At 42.3% G+C, this 19876-nt stretch overlaps 1 protein-coding gene across 1 annotated transcript in view; it reads right to left on the bottom strand.

The window, feature by feature from the left end:
* The window catches only part of LNX2 (ligand of numb-protein X 2), a 130789-nt gene that overhangs the window by 32629 nt on the left and 78284 nt on the right, over positions 1 to 19876 (bottom strand). The window contains exon 3 of the mRNA XM_066583245.1: positions 8443 to 8690. Coding sequence (XP_066439342.1) covers positions 8443 to 8690 — 248 coding nt within the window. The remainder of the gene's footprint in view (positions 1 to 8442; positions 8691 to 19876) is intronic.

The raw sequence follows: 19876 nt of genomic DNA, 5'->3' as shown, positions 1-19876 counted from the left end.
GGATGCAGTTATACCCTCTGCAGAAGTAAATCTAAATGCAAAATTGACTAACTCTGTAAATACATTGCCTTACTTGCTTTCAAGGACAGCCTGTCATGATGTAAAATCAACAGAACTGGCTCTATCCCCATTTTTTTTTCATACTCAATGTTTGCCTGAATGGCTTCTCTATAGGTCCGGCTCCCTGTGCCGTCAATCTATCAAGTTGGTGGCCTCTATTGCTCATTGTCAATGGGTGATATAGGAATCGATTAACAGTCTGATGTCATTCATTGACACTAAGCAGTGGGGACTATCCGCCTAACACACTGACAGTACCAGGATTCCAACCTAAGAAGAACCCTTCTAAGCAAATGGAGGGGGGTACGAAAAAGAAAAAAAAAAGATAGTTATCGGAGACACAGCTGCAGAGTTATCCAGCCAGCCCCGTTGATGTTAAATCATGACAGGTCCTCTTTAAAGGGGTTGTCCCGCGGCAGCAAGTGGGTCTATACACTTCTGTATGGCCATAATAATGCACTTTGTAATGTACATTGTGCATTAATTATGAGCCATACAGAAGTTATAAAAAGTTTTATACTTACCTGCTCCGTTGCTGGCGTCCTCGTTCCCATGGAACCGACTAATTTTCGCCCTCCGATGGCCAAATTAGCCGCGCTTGCGCAGTCCGGGTCTTCTGCAGTCTTCTATGGGGCCGCTCGTGTAGAATGCCGGCTCCGTGTAGCTCCGCCCCGTCACGTGCCGATTCCAGCCAATCAGGAGGCTGGAATCGGCAATGGACCGCACAGAAGCCCTGCGGTCCACGGAGACAGAGGATCCCGGCGGCCATCTTCAGCAGGTAAGTATGAAGACGCCGGACCGCCGGGATTCAGGTAAGCGCTGTGCGGGTTGTTTTTTTAACCCCTGCATCGGGGTTGTCTCGCGCCGAACGGGGGGGGGGTTAAAAAAAAAAAAAAAACCGTTTCGGCGCGGGACAACCCCTTTAATACACTTATTGTCAAAAAATGTCTTTGCCTAGAAGGAGTTGTCGAATTGAATGAAACTTTCTATGTGTGATTGTAACATTGATATGAACTGATATTGATATAACATTGATAAAACTGAACACTTAAAGGGAGGCTCTAGTATCCTGTTGTACCGCCACTAGCTTGGATACAAGATGCGATATGGGTGGGCATGAAGGCTCTAGTACCCTATTGGGCCATCTCTAAAGCTCATAGGCCGTCGAACGTGGCATCTGAGATGATCCCATACATGTTCAATTAGCAACAAATCTTGCAATCAGGCAGGTCACAGTAGTGTGGCAATGTTGGAGACATTCGTGTGACACCCTACTGGAAAATGCCTCTTGGAAGTCGCGATGAAAGAACACATGTGGGTGCAGGATGTCTTGAACACATCGCTGAGCTGTCATTTTCCCTCCTACCACTACTCGGGTGGACAGACCTTTGTATGCAATGATCCTCAGACCCTCAGACCATCACACCAGCAGTGGGGGTTGTGTGCCGCTCCACAGCAAATGCAGGATTGAGGTGCCCCTAGGTATACAGGCACTAACATGGTCAAACAAAACCTGGATTTGTCACGGAACACAACCCAGTTCCACTCCACAGTAGTCCAGTTTGTTCACAATACTACTGCAAATGAAGGTGACGCTGTATGTCAAAGACAGTACATGTAATGAGCACCGTGAGACCAAATGCCTTTCAATTAAGTGCCTGGAAATGGTTCCGACAGACACAGGAGCCTGTAATGATGGTGCCACCTATCTCTGGATGATAGACAATGGAACTGTTGGAGCTGCTCGTGCATGTTGATTGATCAAATGATCCTCTCTAATGGTGGCCTGTTGAGGGTAATCTGAGCCCGATCGCCTTGTGTGCCCTCACACATAGACTGGTCCCAACATCTCCTAATAGTCTGGTCAGAATAGCCAAGGTTGCAGGCAATTCATCAATGCAACCATCCAGCTTCTCACATCCCAACAATGCCCCCCCTCTCAAATTCTGCTAACTGGGTGAAATCTCTTCAATTGCATCGTAGAGGAGTCTAGTGGTCAACAAGTTCTACACAAGCAGAAAAAGCCTCTGAGAGCCTTTATATAGGCCAAGGGTGGCACCACTTTTAGAGTCTCAGGTGGCAAGATCTAATTAGGTCACAATTCTAATCATTTGCATATCTACCTGAGATGTAACTGCATGGCGAATTTTACAGCAAAATGACAACTCCTTCTAGGTGCCTGATTCTGTTTTGACAGTGTATAAAGCTCAGTGCTGCTTTGCAATCTGGGAGATTTAGTTTTCCATATCATACTATTGTGTATCTAGTTGGTATAAAGACCCCACTTCTTAGAATGGAGATCATAATTACAACAAACTATTTGCAGACACTTAGCCAGCAAGAAAGATTTCAGCTCTGAAGTCAGCAGCATTAAGGATATGGATCTGGACTATATCACAGGCTATAACTTATTCAGTGATGCAATGTGTTTACAAAGTTATGTAACTTTATGAAAATGATAGCTATATATAAACGGTAAATGTTGGAAGCTACGGTTCACTAATATGTCACAGAGGCTCATAATCTTTAAAAGAGAGAGCTTTACTTAGATATAAAAAACTGCATAATGTAAGTGAAATAAAAGCTCCACATAATTATGGAGAAATTATTCCTTTTCTGGGAGAATATACTGAATCAGCCAAATTATTGATCACACAGCAAGTTTATGTAGTACATTCCAGGAAAGCCGACAACTAATGACTCCCCAGGAACATAAGGGCAGTATAATTTATTGGCAATATATAAAATTGAATGGAGCCAAGGGGAATGGGATATTGCAGAAGTAGTGAGAGCACCGCAGGGCAGATATGATTTTCTTGGACGGCACATCAGAAATATCATGTGGAGTGGGAAAGAGAATCGATTTTCACACTAATGGAAGAAAAATATAACATACAGGAACGTGCGTTTAAATATATATTCTCAGGATGCGGCGGGTCTGAAACATAACATAACATGAGACTATTTCATCGTAGCCTGGAAGAATGCAGACTCAGGGTTTTTCATGCAATTATATGACAAAACACAAAAAGTAAAACTCTATACGTTTGCGGGAGAGTAATAATTTATAAAATATGTCAAGTACTACAGAAATAGAGAAGAGCGTGACTCTCGCCTTCTCCGCTGCAAGCCTAGTACTAGTCCAACTTTGAACTGTAGAGGTCACTTGAATGGGAACTTTGCCTGCACAGTCTACAGAGATGTATGATTTTGGCACACAGCAGCTCCGTGCAGCCCTGATAGGTCATCAATATTCAGTAAACTTCTTGAAAGGAGTATTGTTGGGTCAGCAAGCAAAGGTTATTTCTTTTACATCAGCCATAAAATTAAAACCTAATATGGTGTTGGACCCCTTTGTGCCGGTAAAATTATTGACCCATGGACTGAAATTTAAAGAAGCTTTATTGGGAGGCCCAAATAAACTTTGGCATTGCCAAAGCAAATGGAGAACAGGGATTGAAAGGCAGGGATGAAGGATTGGGGCTGTAGACATCTGGGATAGGTGGTAGAAAGGTCCACGGCATATCGCTCTCTTCTCAGTCTATGTACAGCTAGGGCTACTCGTTTTTCTTTTTCAATCAATAGGATGTAAATTTTCTCTTCCTCCTCCATCGGGCTGAAGATGGAGAAATCAGAAAGTCTTCTGAAGTAAGTGTCTCTCGCTGCTGAATATTTGGGGCATCTCAGCAGGATGTGAGCCTCATTCTCCATGGACTCCATGGACTCCTGACCGCACTGCTGGCACAGTATGTTCTCCTTGAGCTCGCACCTCTGTCTGTGCCACTCGGATTCAATGACCAGCCTGTGGGCACTCAGTCGATATTGGTTGAGACTCTGTCACTCTGTGGTTTCGTATTTCCAAATATGGGACCATTTTGTACTCCCACTGTAGACCCTGGTACAGTGTTAGTTTCTGGGATGTTCTTACCTCGTTCTTCCAGTTACTGATATACTACTCTTTGCTATTGCTTATCATTTCCTTGATTTAGTCCCTTGTGAGGCGGTGCTGGTCACTGATTTGGCTAGGTTGGGTTTGAGTAAGTTGTTTCGCGGTGTCTGGGTTGCTTGGAGCCACCTTTTAGTGTAGCAAGACTTTGTGATGGTAGAAGCTTGGGCTCGGCTCAGCTCTATAGGCACTGCCTGAGGACTTGGAGAAGTTGCTTGCAGAACTTCAGGTGTAAAAATTCTGTTGGGCTGGAATCCCATCTTGACCAGATATATGTGCAGACCCCAGATTTCATTATCATACAGGAGATTTGGGATGATGATGCTGTCAATGATTTTAAGTCAGACTGTCACTGGATGTTTGAGATAGGGCAGTACTCTTCTAATAGGATAGAAGGTTCCACAAGCCTTTTGCAAGGACTCTATAAGACCTCTGGAGATGTCCAGCATTAACTTTTTCAACAAGGGCTAGCCTTTGCTCACCACATGCACTAATGAGCCTTGGCCACCCATGACCTTGTCTTTGGTTCAGTGGTTGTCCTTCCTTTGACCACTTTGGTAAATAGTAAACACTGTATACCAAAGCCGCTCATATCCTTGCACTTTCCCATTTTTCCTGCTTTCAACAAATTAACAGGAAGAACTGAATGTTCACTTGCTGCCTAATATATTGCATATCTTGACAGGTGCCATTATCACCAGATAATCCATGTTATCCATTCTTCACATATCAATAGTTTTTATTTTATGGCAGATCAATGTATACTGTACGAAAGCCAAGAACAGAATCTGGACTCCCAGAAGCAATGCCAGGCTGCTGCAATAGATAAATTATGTTTTCCAATAAGGCTTCATTAATACATAGTTTATATGGGTCATTTGTGTCACAGTTCATAATGGAAGCACTAACGAGCCAAAACTTACAGCAAAAATGAATGTTTAGTTAAAGAGTTTTTTAAAAACTTTATGCAGGCCTGTTAACATAATAAAAGCAGCGGTACTTACCCACCTCTCCCCAAGTGATCTAGTGCTGCAGCCTTCGGTTCTCCTTGTTGTTCAACAAATACATCTAACTGCTGTCGCCAATCAGAGGCCGCAGTCAAGTGCCGTTCTCTACCATCATGCTAGAGGAATGGCTCTTGACCATTGTTGCCTCTGATTGGCTGCAGCGGTCAGCTGGTATCCGTTCCACAATGGGACCGAAGGCTGCAGTGCTAGATCACTGAGGTAGAGGACAGGTAAGTACCTCTGCTTTTATTGTTTTACAAGGCCTGGATCGATATTCAGAAAGCTGCCTCTGACCCGGCCAACCCCTTTACAGTTGTAAAGTAGAGGGGGGGGGGGGGGGGGGTTGTATCAACTTCTTTATTAACTTGTAGAAAAGTTAAAAAGACAGTAGAAGGCTACAATGGAGGAGAGACTGTAGCACTATTTGTACAAGAAATGTCCCTTTTATATGACATCCGGCATATAAGGAAGAAGTATGCTAATAGTAGTAATACATAGTATGCCTGTCTGGTGACATCACTCGCTCATTTTAGTGGTGCGTCATTTTTCAGAAGCAGATTGAACAGTTTCAGATTTTTCTCTTCTGACATTTTCGGCAAGTCTCTAATAACAGTAGATAATTAGGATAATTGGGAATGTATTCTCTTCGAGACTGAATCCATTTTTTTTCATGCTTGTAATTGACTTTCATATCCATTTCAGCATTGGATTTATTAGCAGATCGAAGGGGAATTATTCTCTGTTAGGTAAATAGAACGTATTTGTCAGACATAATTGTCTTTGGGGAAGATTTTCCTACAGCATGAATCACTAAGTGTATAACTCCACAATCTAAAACAGGAAGGGAAAGGACAAACAGGACCCGACCTTGACTTCTACAAGGACTTACTGATTGAAAGACGAGGGAAATGCAATTACCGTCTAACTGCAAAGACTTTTCCTCATCACAAAAAGAAACTATTAAAGCTTAAACAATACAAAGTACACTATACAGAATAAGGGCTCGTTCACATGGGCGTGAGCATACTATGCAGGATATTCAAGGACTGAAAAATGACTATTTTCTGTATATTTCAGTCCTTCTGTGGGTTTTTTTGCATGCATATTTACATGCAAAAAAAAATCTGTATAATGGACCATTGTTTTGATGCACAAATATATAGTGAATACGCATGTTTCATGCATATTCACTGCGTATTGCGCTAGCCCATTCACTTCTATGGCCTATTTCGTGCGTAATATGTACGAAAATAGGACATGCTGCGTATTTTTTCACAATAATCACATGAAAAATATGCAGATGTGAATTAACCCCATTGAAATCAATGGCTTCTATTCACTGAATATTCAAAAAAGTTTCATATTTACATACGTGTGAATTAGCCTCCAGTCTACAAGTTGCACGGTTACGGTATGAAAACTGGTAGCAGTCACCGTAACTATTACTTATTTTCTCAGTAAGGTTAGTGGTCCTCAACTAGGGCCTGTAGGTTGGCGTAATTCAGAGGCAATCCATCACAGAGGCAATCCAATACACATGGAGCTCTGTATGGGACTCTATGCAGAAATACAATGCTCCATCATTTACCATATCGATGAAGCTATTCTATGTTAGAAGAATAATTTCTAGGGGAGGATACCTCCACAAATACATCATTCAGTGGATGCCATAAGCTCTGTATGCTTCCATATGAAATATGGTCAAGTGCGTAAACTCTTACCATAATTTACACTCAACCTCTATTTGCCTAATGGACAAAACGTTTTGGTCGGAATTCTTGAAAGTTTCACTAGTTGCCTATAACTTTTTTCCCCTTATTGGCCAACATTAAGCTGCAATAATGTTGCAATATTATTGCTACTCGCAGGCAAGTAAACGTGACCTGGAATTAAAGCAAAATGTCTTTATATGGTAGCATTAAACTAGATGAGAGCTGAACAAACTTTTTTTGTGAAAATCAACAGAGTAGACTTTTAAATTCTCAGCATGACAATTTATGTCGTGGATTTTCCCCGTTGGCTTCAATGTCGAACACCAAGATCCAAAAGAAATCAGCAATGAAATATATTGTTGTGGATCAGGCAGTGGATTGCGGTAGATTACCTGTGGTCTGCAGTAAAATCTGCAATTGAGGATTTCAACTCCCGTTGACTTCTTTCATTTTCTTTTCTGAATCCGCCAGAAAATATGCAATAAATCCATTTACAAATTGGTGCTGATTTCCATGACAGTTTTTGCAGATTTGCGCAGCATTTCCGCAACTTGTGAACGCACCCTTCAACAGTTCATTTCGGACCGTTTTTTCTTTTTCAAGCGCTACTTCACTATGCTGTACTAAAATAAAAAAGCCATACTAACCTACCCAGCCACTCCTGTTCCACTGGTGCCTGCTGGTCTTCACTTTTGGGTGCAGATAGCCAGCAAATACCTCATCAACACCAGGGCCACGTGACCGTTACAGCCAATCACCGGCTCATTCAGCTGGTGACTAGCTGCAGCAGTCACATGTGCCATTATATCAGATGTCATCGCTCTGTAGCTGGAATTGAACACCGGATCGAGCGCTAGTGGATTAAAACACTTGACCCAGCAAATTCTTCACATGGATGTCCAACCCCTTATTGTTCTTTACCCATCTACAAAACTCATCCCGGTTATAACAAAGACAATGTTATGTTGTCAGTGTTAATCTACAAACGCCATGATGAAAATGATGTCCCTGAATTGTTCCAACTAGTAGTGCTCACAGCAGATTGTCTCTACTCCAGAGCCCATAGGAGCCTATTTAAAAAGACCTGGACACCAGAATTCTGGCATCCAAATGTTGGAATTGTGGTGTAAGCTTTAAAACGACAACCTTTAGACAGACCATTAACACGCCACCTTGCCACTTTTTCAAAAAGTGGGCAAGGCTAAGCTTTAGGGGATGTCACCACATGCAGCCCATTATATTTATTATAATCTGTGCGGCCAGAAACTTCCTTAGATTATAGCAAATAGGAAATAGGAGCGCAGCCAGGTAGAACAAATGTATTAAGAAGCTTGTACAGCTGGACGCCGGGTTTACTGTACTTAGACCAACATGTGAAACGCTAAGCCCCATAGTACCCACATAGTGGTGTCACCTTGACCTTCACCAGACACTGCCTGGTCTTCAAGACTGTCTACTCCATCCCATGCCACTTATTTGGCATTAAGTTGGGTGGACACGGGTTGGGCTATATGGATGCAAACTTTTTGTTTGCACCAGAGTTCTTGTGCAAGGCGAATAGTCATTTGGTGAGTCCTGGTACAGATTGTAATAGACAATATAATGTAATTACTGTATATGTCTGTGTCTACCTTCTATTTCCTTATGAGAGGCAACCTGGTTCCTGATATTAGCCCAGTTCTAATTTTAACTGCAATAATGGTTTAATTATACATACTGTCCGATACGGTGCTTTCCTCAAAGGCAGGGTTGTCAAATCCCTGGTCATCTGACCACAAAGGCAGCACAGTTGGTGTTACGTTTCTTTCCAGTAGAGCGGTCCCCGTTCCTGCTTTATCTACATCTGGGGATACAGCTGTTGGATGATCAATCACACCAGGGCCATTTTCTCCTTCGATCTCTATTTGCAGCCTGCTGGCTCTTCTCTGGTCCAATACTTGTCTTCTGTGAGATGCTCCCGGACATCTAGAGACACGAGAAAGCTTTTAATAACCGCAACAATCTTTATCAATTTATATTCTGAGATTGCCTACCATCAACAGAGGCCCTAATAATCAACCATTAAGCATTTCCCTGCTTCTAGATCTTGCATTGTAGCATCCCGATATACTATGGCACTAAGTTATACATATTTTGGGCATGCCACTTTTTCTGGTAATTCTCAGCATACCTTATTTGTCCCCTCTGACTTCAATGGAGTAAAAATATATTGGGAAAACAACATAGACATCTCTCTTTGGGCGTAAGCCTCAACGGATTCAGGAAAAGTAGGATACCAGGCTATATAGCCTTTAGTAAAGAGTCTGGGACAGATGGGTGGCTGGAGTGCATGACAAAAGTGGAGGCAGCCATTCCTTCAAAAATGCAACAAAAAACATGTGATTATTATATATAACAGTTATTTAAAGTGTATGAGTGCTGAGGCATGTGTTTCTGCTATTGTATTCATTGCAGCCATGGCTTATGTGCACATTTCCTTTATTTGTTGGAGCTGCTGACTTTGTTTTTCATTGCACTTTACCTGATTCCACTGAGGCTTAGGTCCAAAGATAGGTGTCTTTTACAGTTAGAAACCCATCCAGAAGTAATGATTGTCTGCATGTGGCGATGTGGCGGATGAGCCCACATGTTTTGATCAAAATATGGGCTAAGAACCTTGCATTTTTATGTTGCTAGCATATATTAGAGCTGTGCATCTTTATTCATATATTAAATGTGTCCTAGTGCTGAAGCATGTGTTTCTATTACTATATTTGTTGCAGCCATGGCTTACATGCACCTGAACAATTAATGCATTTGCTGGAGGTGCTGATCTTGTTTTTTGTTGCATGTATTGCCACCAGGACAGAAGGGTTTGTGTTATGTTTCTCCCACAATGCCCTTTCCATGACTGTTGGGATGATTAACCGCTCTCTTGTATGCTAATGCAGTTCCTCTGGATGTCAGGAGGAATCGGATGAACCAGGTCTGGGTTCCCTCTTTTTATGGGCCCCATAGAGCTGCATAGTCTGCTTCTATGCTATATACTATGCTACAGTCTCAGAAAAATCTACATGCTCCAGGCTTGTTAAATAGCTTAGTCTGTAGACAAACACAATCCATATCAAAGCTCAAAGGTAAAGAACATTAACAACAATGCCAAGTCTTTCAGACAAAATAAAGAACAGCTTCTGGGAGTCATAGACTTGAGGAGAATGAGATGAAAATTGCATACTTTAAGTACATTTATCTCATTTTCTGCTTTGTCACAATCTATACTTTTAGTCTCCGCTCTGTACACATCGATCCTCAGATAATCCGCAACTCTGCCTTTCCTGAGGATAAAATAAAAAATGAGCGAGCACAGCTTACACAGATCTTCAGATACGACCTGTAACCTTCCTTTCATACAAATCCTGCAGATTCTCTCAGCATAAGCTTAAAATACTTCTTACAGAATTCTTAATGTGGAACTAAGTTATACTGAACACGTGCGTAGAATAAAAGGTAAAAGGGAATTATTGCAGCACCGGTATACAGTAATGGAAGCTCCCTGACCCCAAGAGCTTGCATTAAATAATTACAGGTAGATCAATGTCAATTTTAAGGTGCACACGGGCTACTTATTCCTCAAGAGGAGATAGAACTTTCTTTGGCGAATCTCCATGAGAACAATCCAGATACATGAAGCTGTATGGGTAAAGAGCTTCAAGAAGAAGACATCCAATAAAAAAAAAACACTAATGGACTCAATACATGTAAGAACAAGCACTCCAGAAGGTATTACTAAAAGGGGTTGTGCGGGGCTTTCAACTGATAGTCTACCAGCAGTACAAAGAGACCGTAGCACTGGCATTTCATTACAGCAGCATGCATATGGGTACAGATATACTTGGTATCTCAGCTCTGCAGAGATAGCCACACAGGTATGTAAAGTGCTGTCACTGAAAAACCAATGAAGGGCGAGTGCCATTGTACCATTTTTCTCCTGATCGGTTAGGTCAGAGAAGTTGGATATTAACCTATCGTAGGATGATGGTCTATCATGGATGATGGACTTCATTGTGTCATAAATAGTTTCTCTGTTGCCCCATACATGGTTGGAACTGCATTGATTTGGAAAAAAGGTCTTAAAAGTTATACTCGTGGTTCAGGATCAGCTCGTCTAACTCTAACACCAAGCATTACTCTTGTGTGAGCACCAAATTCAAGAAGCTCCTATCCTGTACGAGCCAGTCAACTAGGAACTGCTGCTTGCCTGTTCACGCTGGTGTAGAGGAAGGGAACCACCAATATTTATTTAGTAGCATGATTTGGAGGCCAAAGTGTCCATTGTTGCACTCAAGGACCACCTTTTATTAGCCAGAACAATCTTTATTCATATGCAAAAAAACATACATTATCCTATATAACAAACATATGGTCTGAAGTACCAATGGAACAATCAATGACAAAAAGTGATATAGCAGGAAAGATAGGCAGTTTAGTGGGGTGTTCCAACATTATTCCTAGACTTACCCAACATGCTCTACCAACAGCAGAGCACCAGACCGATAAGGGCAACCTTGTACAGAAACCCTGGTGTACCTATGTAAATCCCTTCGTTAATTTCTTGATTCATTTCCTCCTTAATATGAGTTCATCAAGGATATTAGAGGGTCACAAAAATATACCTTAATAACAAGTCAGGTAGTCAATAGCGCAAGTTAATACAGACCAAACCTTAAAATAAAACCATAATAATAAATAAAGAGGTAAAGATAACTTGGCTCATAATTCAGCCACTTACTCAAACCTGATGCTGATGTAATGCACATCATTAGCACTGAGCAAATGGTTCTATTATGAGTCAAGTTATCTTTACCACTTCAGTTATTATCATGGCTTTATTGGTTGTGGTTTGGTCTATAGTAACTTGCCCGACCGCCTGAAATATTAAGGCATATTTTTGTGTCCCTCTGAAGTAAGGGAACTTACACCCAAGTTTAGGTTCCTTTGCTTGGTCACCTTTATCACAGCGGGTGCCCTCTTGTTGATAGGGCATGTAGGGTGATTCTAAGGATAATATTAGGACACCCCACTGAGCTGCGTATTATCAGGTATTTTCCTGCAATATCACTTTTAGTTTTTGATTGTACTATTACTACTTCAGATCTTATGTTTGTTATACATAGGCAACTGTTAGGTGGCTTCACAACTGGCTGAGTGATCATACTCAAAGAGTGGTTATAAATGGCTGCACATCCAAGTGGAAGAATGTATTAAGTGGGGTACCACAAGGCTCTGTCCTAGGCCTAGTGGTGTTCAACATTTTTATAAATGATCTGGAGGAGGGAATTGATGGGAAACTGATCAAATTTGCTGACGACACAAAGCTAGGAGGGATAGCTAACACTAGGTAAGAGATTGAGAGTATTCAAAAGATCTAGAAAAGCTTGAACAGTAGGCAGCGACTAACAGAATGGTATTTACAAGGAGAAATGCCCTACATCTGGGCAAGAAAAATGAAAAAAGTACATACAGAATGGGAGGAGTTGGGCTAAGCAGGAGTGAATGTGAAAAAGACTTGGGTATACTAATAGATCATAGACTGAACATGAGTCAACAGTGTGATGCAGCAGCCAAAAAAGCAAACACAATTCTGGGATGTATTAAGAGAAGCATAGAGTCTAGATCACGTGAGGTCATTATCCCCCTCTACTCTTAGTCAGACCTCATCTGGAATACTGTGTCCAGTTTTGGGCACCCCACTTTAAAAAAGACATAGACAAACTGGAGCAAGTTCAGAGAAGAGTTACCAAGATGGTGAGCGGTCTGCAGATCATGTCCTATGAGGAACGGTTAAAGGATCTGGGAATGTTTGGCTTGCAAAAAAGAAGGCTGAGGGGAGACTTAATAGATATCTACAAATATCTGAAGGGCTGTCACAGTGCAGAGGGATCAGCCCTATTCTCATTTGTACAAAGAAAGACTAGAAGCAATGGGATGAAACTGAAAGGGAGGAGACACAGATTAGATATTAGACAGTGAGGGTGATCAATGAGTGGAACAGGTTACCACGGAAGGTGGTGAGTTCTCCTTCAATGGAAGTGTTAAAACAAAGGCTGGACAGACATCTGTCTGGGATGATTTAGTGATCCTGCATTGAGCAGGGAGTTGGACCAGATGACCCTGGAGGTCCCTTCCAACTCTACAATTCTATGATATCGGTTATTGCATGTTTTATTGTATATCTATAAAAGTTATGTTTTAACGGGGCTGCCCAGTTAAAATTAACTTTTTAGATACAGAGCCAAATGGGTTAAAGCAACAAAATAAATGGTACTTTCTTGTCCTCAGTGCCAGCAATCCAGTGCTGTAGCCCTGCGATTCACCCAGTCTCTGTTGACAGAGGAAATCATATGAACGCTGCCTGCCAATTAGATGCCGCAGCGTCACCACCCGTCCTCAAATCCCTGTTTATCTGACCAAAAAGGCAGCACAGTTGGTGTTCGGTTTCTTTCCAGCAGTGCGGGCCCCATTCCTACTTTATCTGGAGATAGAGCTGTTGGATGATTAATCACCCAAGGGGAAATATGATACCAGCCAGTATCAATCAAACCTGGGCGTTATCATGCCAGCTGTTCCGAAAGGTGATGCTGCAACCTCTGATTGGCAGGCGGTGGTCACCTGACGTCTGCTGTCAACGAAGACTTATTTCAAAAGATAATTTTAACTGGACGCCCACTTCAAGTTTCTGCAGTATCAGTTATATGCGCCCCATAACAACCACTAGACTTTGAAGAACTCACAAACCCACAAGTCAAAATGGGTCATTCAAAACAGACACACTTAATTCTTTACACCTCGGCTTTCAAGACTCTATTATGTCTGTACATTTTTCAATAATTCCTTTGTCCCATTTACAGATCGGTAGTGAAAAACAGTATTCAGAATTTTTAACTAGATTCATTTCACTTAACCACTGAGCCATGATCTTATTTGTGGCCCCATTTCAGAGCTGAAGGACCAGACAGAAACCTCCGTCGGAAGTACATTGATGCAGACCACAAGGTTTGTGTTATCTTCCCGCAGTCTTCTGAATAGTCCATAACAATTACTAACCAATTAGGCTGATAATCCAGACCCCTGTTCTGGCACTGTAAGGTGATTACGCAATCCTGAAATAAACTGGTACATTGTCCCATGTTATGTAACCCCTACTGTCTGACATCTTTTCTTGTGCTGGAACGATTAGATGATTTACTTTACTTGAATCCCAATTTAGACAGCAGAATGCTTGTCTCATTATATTACAATCTGGGTATGAACTTTAATTGGTATAAGGGGTTACAAGTGTCTTTCATCAATTTTGTAAAAAATCACCCATGTATACAGCAGAGCTAGGCTTGTCAATGCGGCAGAGCCGAATCTAGTGTGTCACATAAAGGTGGCTTTACACGGGATCACTATCGTCTGCATGGTTGCTTGAAATAGTCGCTGAAGCATGCAAACAACTGTTGTTTGTGTGCTTTTACACCAGAGCGACCGCGGTTCAATTTTGCGATCACTGAACTAATTATTGGGAGCATGTACACAGGCTGAAATATCGACTAGTAGGGGCCGTGAAGTTCCCTAACAGGTGTGCATTCAAATTTTGACCCCTTCCCAACACATGCTCATTGGTTGTCAAGTCCACTGGACGTATAGAAAAATGTATGAGTTGTCTTTGAGTAAACACTTGCTGCTGCAAAAGGCCATGACATCAGTACTCAAACCGGCCAGAGTAGGGAGTGCTCTTTCGAAGACCGGCAGGGACTGTTAACCCTTTCCAATCCAATTTGTATTCTGGTTTTCCTAGGGGGCTTACTCTTTTTCCGCCATTATACAACAGCGCTATCTGCTGGCTAAAGCCAGTACTGCATGAGGTGACACGCTGGACAGGCTCCGACAGCAAAGAGGCTGGCAATATACAGTAAGAGAACCCCGACGGATGTCTTCCAACATCAGAGCTGTACAGCCTTAAATCATAATGTCTTCAGAGGTCAGACAGTGAATTGGAAAGGGTTAAAGGGGTTCTGTCAGGAAAAAAAAAATCATACTCACCTGTGCCTTATGGGGCCGGTCACCAGGAACCTGCTGCTTTTCTCCTCTCCCTTCAGCAGCCGTCCGATCACAGGGCAGAAGCTGGCAAAGTGCTCTGACCACTGCTGGATGGCAAGTCTTGCTGCCTGGGTCAGTGGTCGACGCGTCAAAAGTGACACGTCGCCCGCTTATTTGCCTGGCCGCGTCTAACCTCTGCTGTTCTCAGAGAGTCGACGGCGAGTGTGCATGTGTCCCTCTTCCCCGCGCGCTTGCGCACTTGCCGTCGACTTTCCGTGGACGGCAAAGGTCAGACGCAGCCAGGTCGATGGGAGTGCGCATTAGTGCATAGGAGCTGCTACAGCCGACCCCTCACGCAGCACCTAAGCAACGGAGGGCCCAAGTACAACAGGATTAGGTGAGTTTGCTTTGTTTTTTTTTAACTTTTCTCTCTCCACAGGTAAGATTTAAAAGGATGCAGTGGTGCATAGTTTTTCTTTCTGACAGAACCCCTTTAAGTAGAGGATCACTCGCATCTATTTATGTGTTTTCAAAACCAATGAGTGTTAAGTGGAAGGGCAAAAAGTAAAAAAAAAGGGGGGAGGCGCACGCCAAACAACCACATACCTCCCTGCAAAGTTCTTGGCTAGTCATTGAAAGACAACAATTGCCTGCTTACACTAGACGACAATTAATCAACCGGCGACTATTTTTAGGTGAGCAGAAACAAAGTGACTAGCAACCAGTAAATTAATTCCTGCTCTACCACCGGTAGATGTCCGTGTTTAAACAGAACAACTATCACTTACATTCACTCTGTCTTGCAACAATTTGGATGATAGTTGTCCGGTGTGAAGCCACCCTAACCCATTATATCACACTGTGTAATCTGCAGTTTACCAAGTAATCCCGAGTTAACACCCTGTACAAAGCAACCAGTTTTGTGGGACTTAACAATGCTGATTGCCTAACATAGTAACATAGTTTGTAAGGCCGAATGAAGACAATGTCCATCTAGTCCAGCCTGTCTATCCTCCTGTGTGGTTGATCCAGAGGAAGGCAAAAAACCCTAAGAGCAGAAGCCAATTAGCCCTTTTGGGGAAAAACATTCCTTCCCGACTCCCTAATGGCAATCAGACTAATCCCTGGATCAACCCCTAATAGTTCCTACCTACCTGTATACCCGGATTAACAATTAACCTAAGATTTATAACCTATAATATCCTTCCTCTGCAGAAAGACATCAAGTCCCCTTTTAAACTCCTCTATGGATTTTGCCATCACTACTTCCTCAGGCAGAGAGTTCCACAGTCGAACTGCTCTTACCGTAAAGAACCCTTTTCTATGTTGGTGATGAAACCTGCTTGCCTCTAAACGTAGCGGATGCCCTCCTGTTACCGTCATAGTCCTGGGTATAAACAGATCCTGGGAGAGATCCTTGTATTGTCCCCTCATGTATTTATACATAGTTATTTGGTCGCCCCTTAGCCGTCTTTTTTCCAGGGTGAATAATCCCAATTTGGATAGCCTCTCTGGGTATTCCAGTCCCGTCATTCCATGTATTAGTTTAGTCGCTCTTCTTTGAACCCCCTCCCATACACTAACATCTTTCCTGAGCACCGGTGACCAGAACTGTGCGCAGTATTCCATGTGAGACCTGACTAGTGCCTTATATAATGAAAGGATAATGTTCTCGTCCTTCGCCCCTATACCTCTTTTTATGCATCCCAAGACTTTATTTGTCTAGCCTCAGACCATTAAAGTTTGATTGGGGTGGGGTCTGATCTTCTGGACCCCACTATTCAGCATGATGAAGGGTTTGAAGTGCTTGTAGAAGTTCTTGCTAATTCATTGTGCCAATTGCCAAGAGTCCTAGAGGTCAGAACCTCACTGATCAAACACTGATGGTCTATCCTAAGGATAGCGCATCAACGGTAAAGCGACTAAGCACGTCTTTACCGTCATACTCAGCTCTGCTACTTATAGCATTACAGTTAAAGTAATTCTGTATTAAAAAACCCTGCAGACTAATAAGTAGTAATAATGCTTGAACTTTAATATAGTCTGGCAATTTGGTCCCTGAGCTCTGGAAGGGCTTGAAGAAAAGGCGAGGCGGTAGAAGGTTGTATGAGGTGGTCAAGTAACTGCTTACTCAATTCTTTACAATAGCTTTCTCTGGGATTTGCAGTCATTAGAAGACAATTGAAGCAACCTGTAACAATGTGCAGGAATATAATAATAGGTAACTGGGGAATTCTGTCATTTCAAGACTAGATTGGAGATCAAAATCTGCAAGCTATAAACTGTCGAGAGACGCATTGACAGTTTTGAGCAGTGAATGGCCCCATGCGCGGTAATACAATGACCTCTACAGTCTGTTGTTGAGCATTTAGTGCCCTAGTGTGGAGATCACATCACTACGTCAGTTCCATTACAAAGGTGATATTCTAAGTCTATTGATACAATGTATTTTGGAAGTGCAGTCTCTGGGCGCAGTACTGCTAGCGGCTGTCTGGCTCTTCTCAGTATTAATGTTATTCTCATACAGAACACTGCAAGCGCTGCTACAAAGAGTTGCTGACAGTACAGAAAACTACGTGGATACATACGTTATATGCTGCTGTGTTAAATACACAAATAGAAACTCTTACACAAATAGACTCTTCGCAATAGTAATACGGAGATTCCAATGCCTTTCAGGATGACCTACTCTGTCCAAATGGCTTGAATGGGAATGAGAAATTAACCGGAGATGTTTTATGCCTCTTATTTTAAGTCTTTTCTCTATGGATGAGTTCTGCTACAATATCTTGGTCAAAGTCATAAAATAACTTTTGGCTTTGTATTAGATCTCCCCACATAACGTATTACTGAGTTTGAGTCTGTTGGTTGTTACGAAAATAATCTACCTCGTCCACCTAAAAAGTCCGCTGTTGTTGGTTTTGGTAGTAGTTGTTCTACTTAGTAGTGTATCACCGAAAGGGAAATCTGAAAACAAACAATCACTAAAAAAGGCCATATACTTACAGATACAGGAGGGTAAATATGTGCACCATCTCAAAATGTAGGCTGTCAAACTACCAAATAAGGGAGCCAGTTACACCTGTGGAAGACACCGAAGGGACAGCCACTCACACAACCTCCTAATATAGAGGGGGATGGCTGCTTGGTGTATACTACTTCATAGAGTAGATACAAAGTGGCAGACCTTCTGATTAGAGATGAGCGAGCACGCTCGGATACAGCAGTTACTCGAGCGAGCATCACTTTTCTTGAGTAACTGCTTACTGGCCCGAGCAGGCTCGGCGGGGGGGGGGGGGAGCAGAGTGGAGTGGGGTGAAGAGAGGGAGAAATATCTCTCCCCCTCCCCGCCGCCCCCTCGAGCCTGCTAGGACCAGTAAGCAGTTACTCGAGAAGAGCGATGCTCGCTCAAGTAACTACTGTATCCGAGCGTGCTCGCTCATCTCTACTTCTGATACTTGTGCACCATGCAGACTAGCAACCTATTAATGACGCAATAATAGTTCGGTGGGCTGTCCTGCACCTCAAAAAGTGAACCACATTGGTACTTTCTCGGCGCTTAAAAGCTGCACTGCATGTAAATAATACATAATAAATATGAGGTATTAGTTGGATTTTGGCCAAAATACTTGAGATCACAAGCCAATCGTCAAGGGTCCTCACATTTTGTGAGTTCCTACACTAGTATAAATGTATCACAGAGAGGGAAATATAAAAACAAACAAGCAATCACTGAAAACAGCAGAAAACTTACAAAAAATAATCTACCTCGACCTTGTTGGTTTTGGTAGTACTTGTTCTACTTAGTAGAAACTTTGAGAACCCCTAGTCTTTACCCTTGCCTACATCACAGCCCTTGATTAAATGCAGCTGCCTGGTAGCATCCACAGAGCGATTGCCAACCGATAGGACAGACGGGAAGAGCGTAAAACATGGGAAACTAGAGGTCAATACCGAATATACAGAATATGAGTGCAATCCAAATCAGAAGACTTAATTCAGGTCAAATGCAAGCTGCTATTGAGTGACTCAAGAGAGGGTTTATCCAGAAAAAGGGTCAAAAGTCAGTTGGGTCAAGAATTCTGAGTACAATCAATAAGAATAGCACCAGAGTGCCACTGAGAAGAGACAATAACTGGCAAGAAGATCCTCGGAAAGCTGAGTTATATAGTTTTACTAGATTTAATAATTCGCAACTGCTGCATGACTTCTGAGCCTACAACCAGAGGAAAGTTAAAGTTGTTGTCCACTTATAAACTATCATTAGGATAGGTCATCAATAGTAGATTAGCAGGGCTCTGCTATCCAGGTTTCCCTACTGATCAGCTGTTTGCTGGGCAAGTGCTGTCATGCACTGAGCTGATTTCTACAGGAAGCAGATAGCTCCATTCCCACTGCTGTGGTCAGGCTTGGTATTACATGTAAAATTACCATTCAATTAATTGAAACTTTGCTTGCCTTACCAAGCCTGGCCACTGCAGTGAGAATGGAGCTGTCTGCTGCCTGGCTATAGTTATCATTTAGGGATAGCAAATAGAATAAGGATGGTTTTACATCTGTGCTAGAACCTCCTTTCGAAGGTTCCGTTGCAGATTTTTGCACAAAATGCTAGAAGAAAAAGCACTGAATGCGCTTTTTTTTCCCGACAAAACATCGGGCAGGTAAGCGGAAACCAAAAGGTCACCACTTTAATCCATAGGATCCCTTTTGTGCTGTGCAATTCCGTCATAAGAAGGACAAGTTCAGCCAGGAGATCCTGAATGGAGCATGAAACCGGAACCCCCAAAGCAGATGTGAAACCAACCTAAAATGCTTTTAAATATTGCAATCAACATCAAATAATCAAAATACTTGAGATCAAAAATCAATTTTAAGTTTGCCTTGAGCGCATATGTGCACCATGGGGTCATTTTGCATCCAACTGTTGTTCCATTCTGGCTATAGGTTGTTCGAAAATGAGACAAAAATGATGGGTGATTAAACTGGGAGGTTGTGGTGCAAAGTCTTAAGACTTGTATTAGTTTCCAAAAATAGCTATCAAGCTGTTAGTCTGAAGACTGCAGAAGGAAAAAATACGAGCGAGGAAATGT

The sequence above is a fragment of the Eleutherodactylus coqui genome, chromosome 1 (genome assembly GCF_035609145.1).
Source record: "Eleutherodactylus coqui strain aEleCoq1 chromosome 1, aEleCoq1.hap1, whole genome shotgun sequence".
NCBI lineage: Eukaryota > Metazoa > Chordata > Amphibia > Anura > Eleutherodactylidae > Eleutherodactylus > Eleutherodactylus coqui.
Note: the sequence above shows the minus strand (reverse complement) of the source record. Positions and strands in the feature narration are given on the sequence as shown.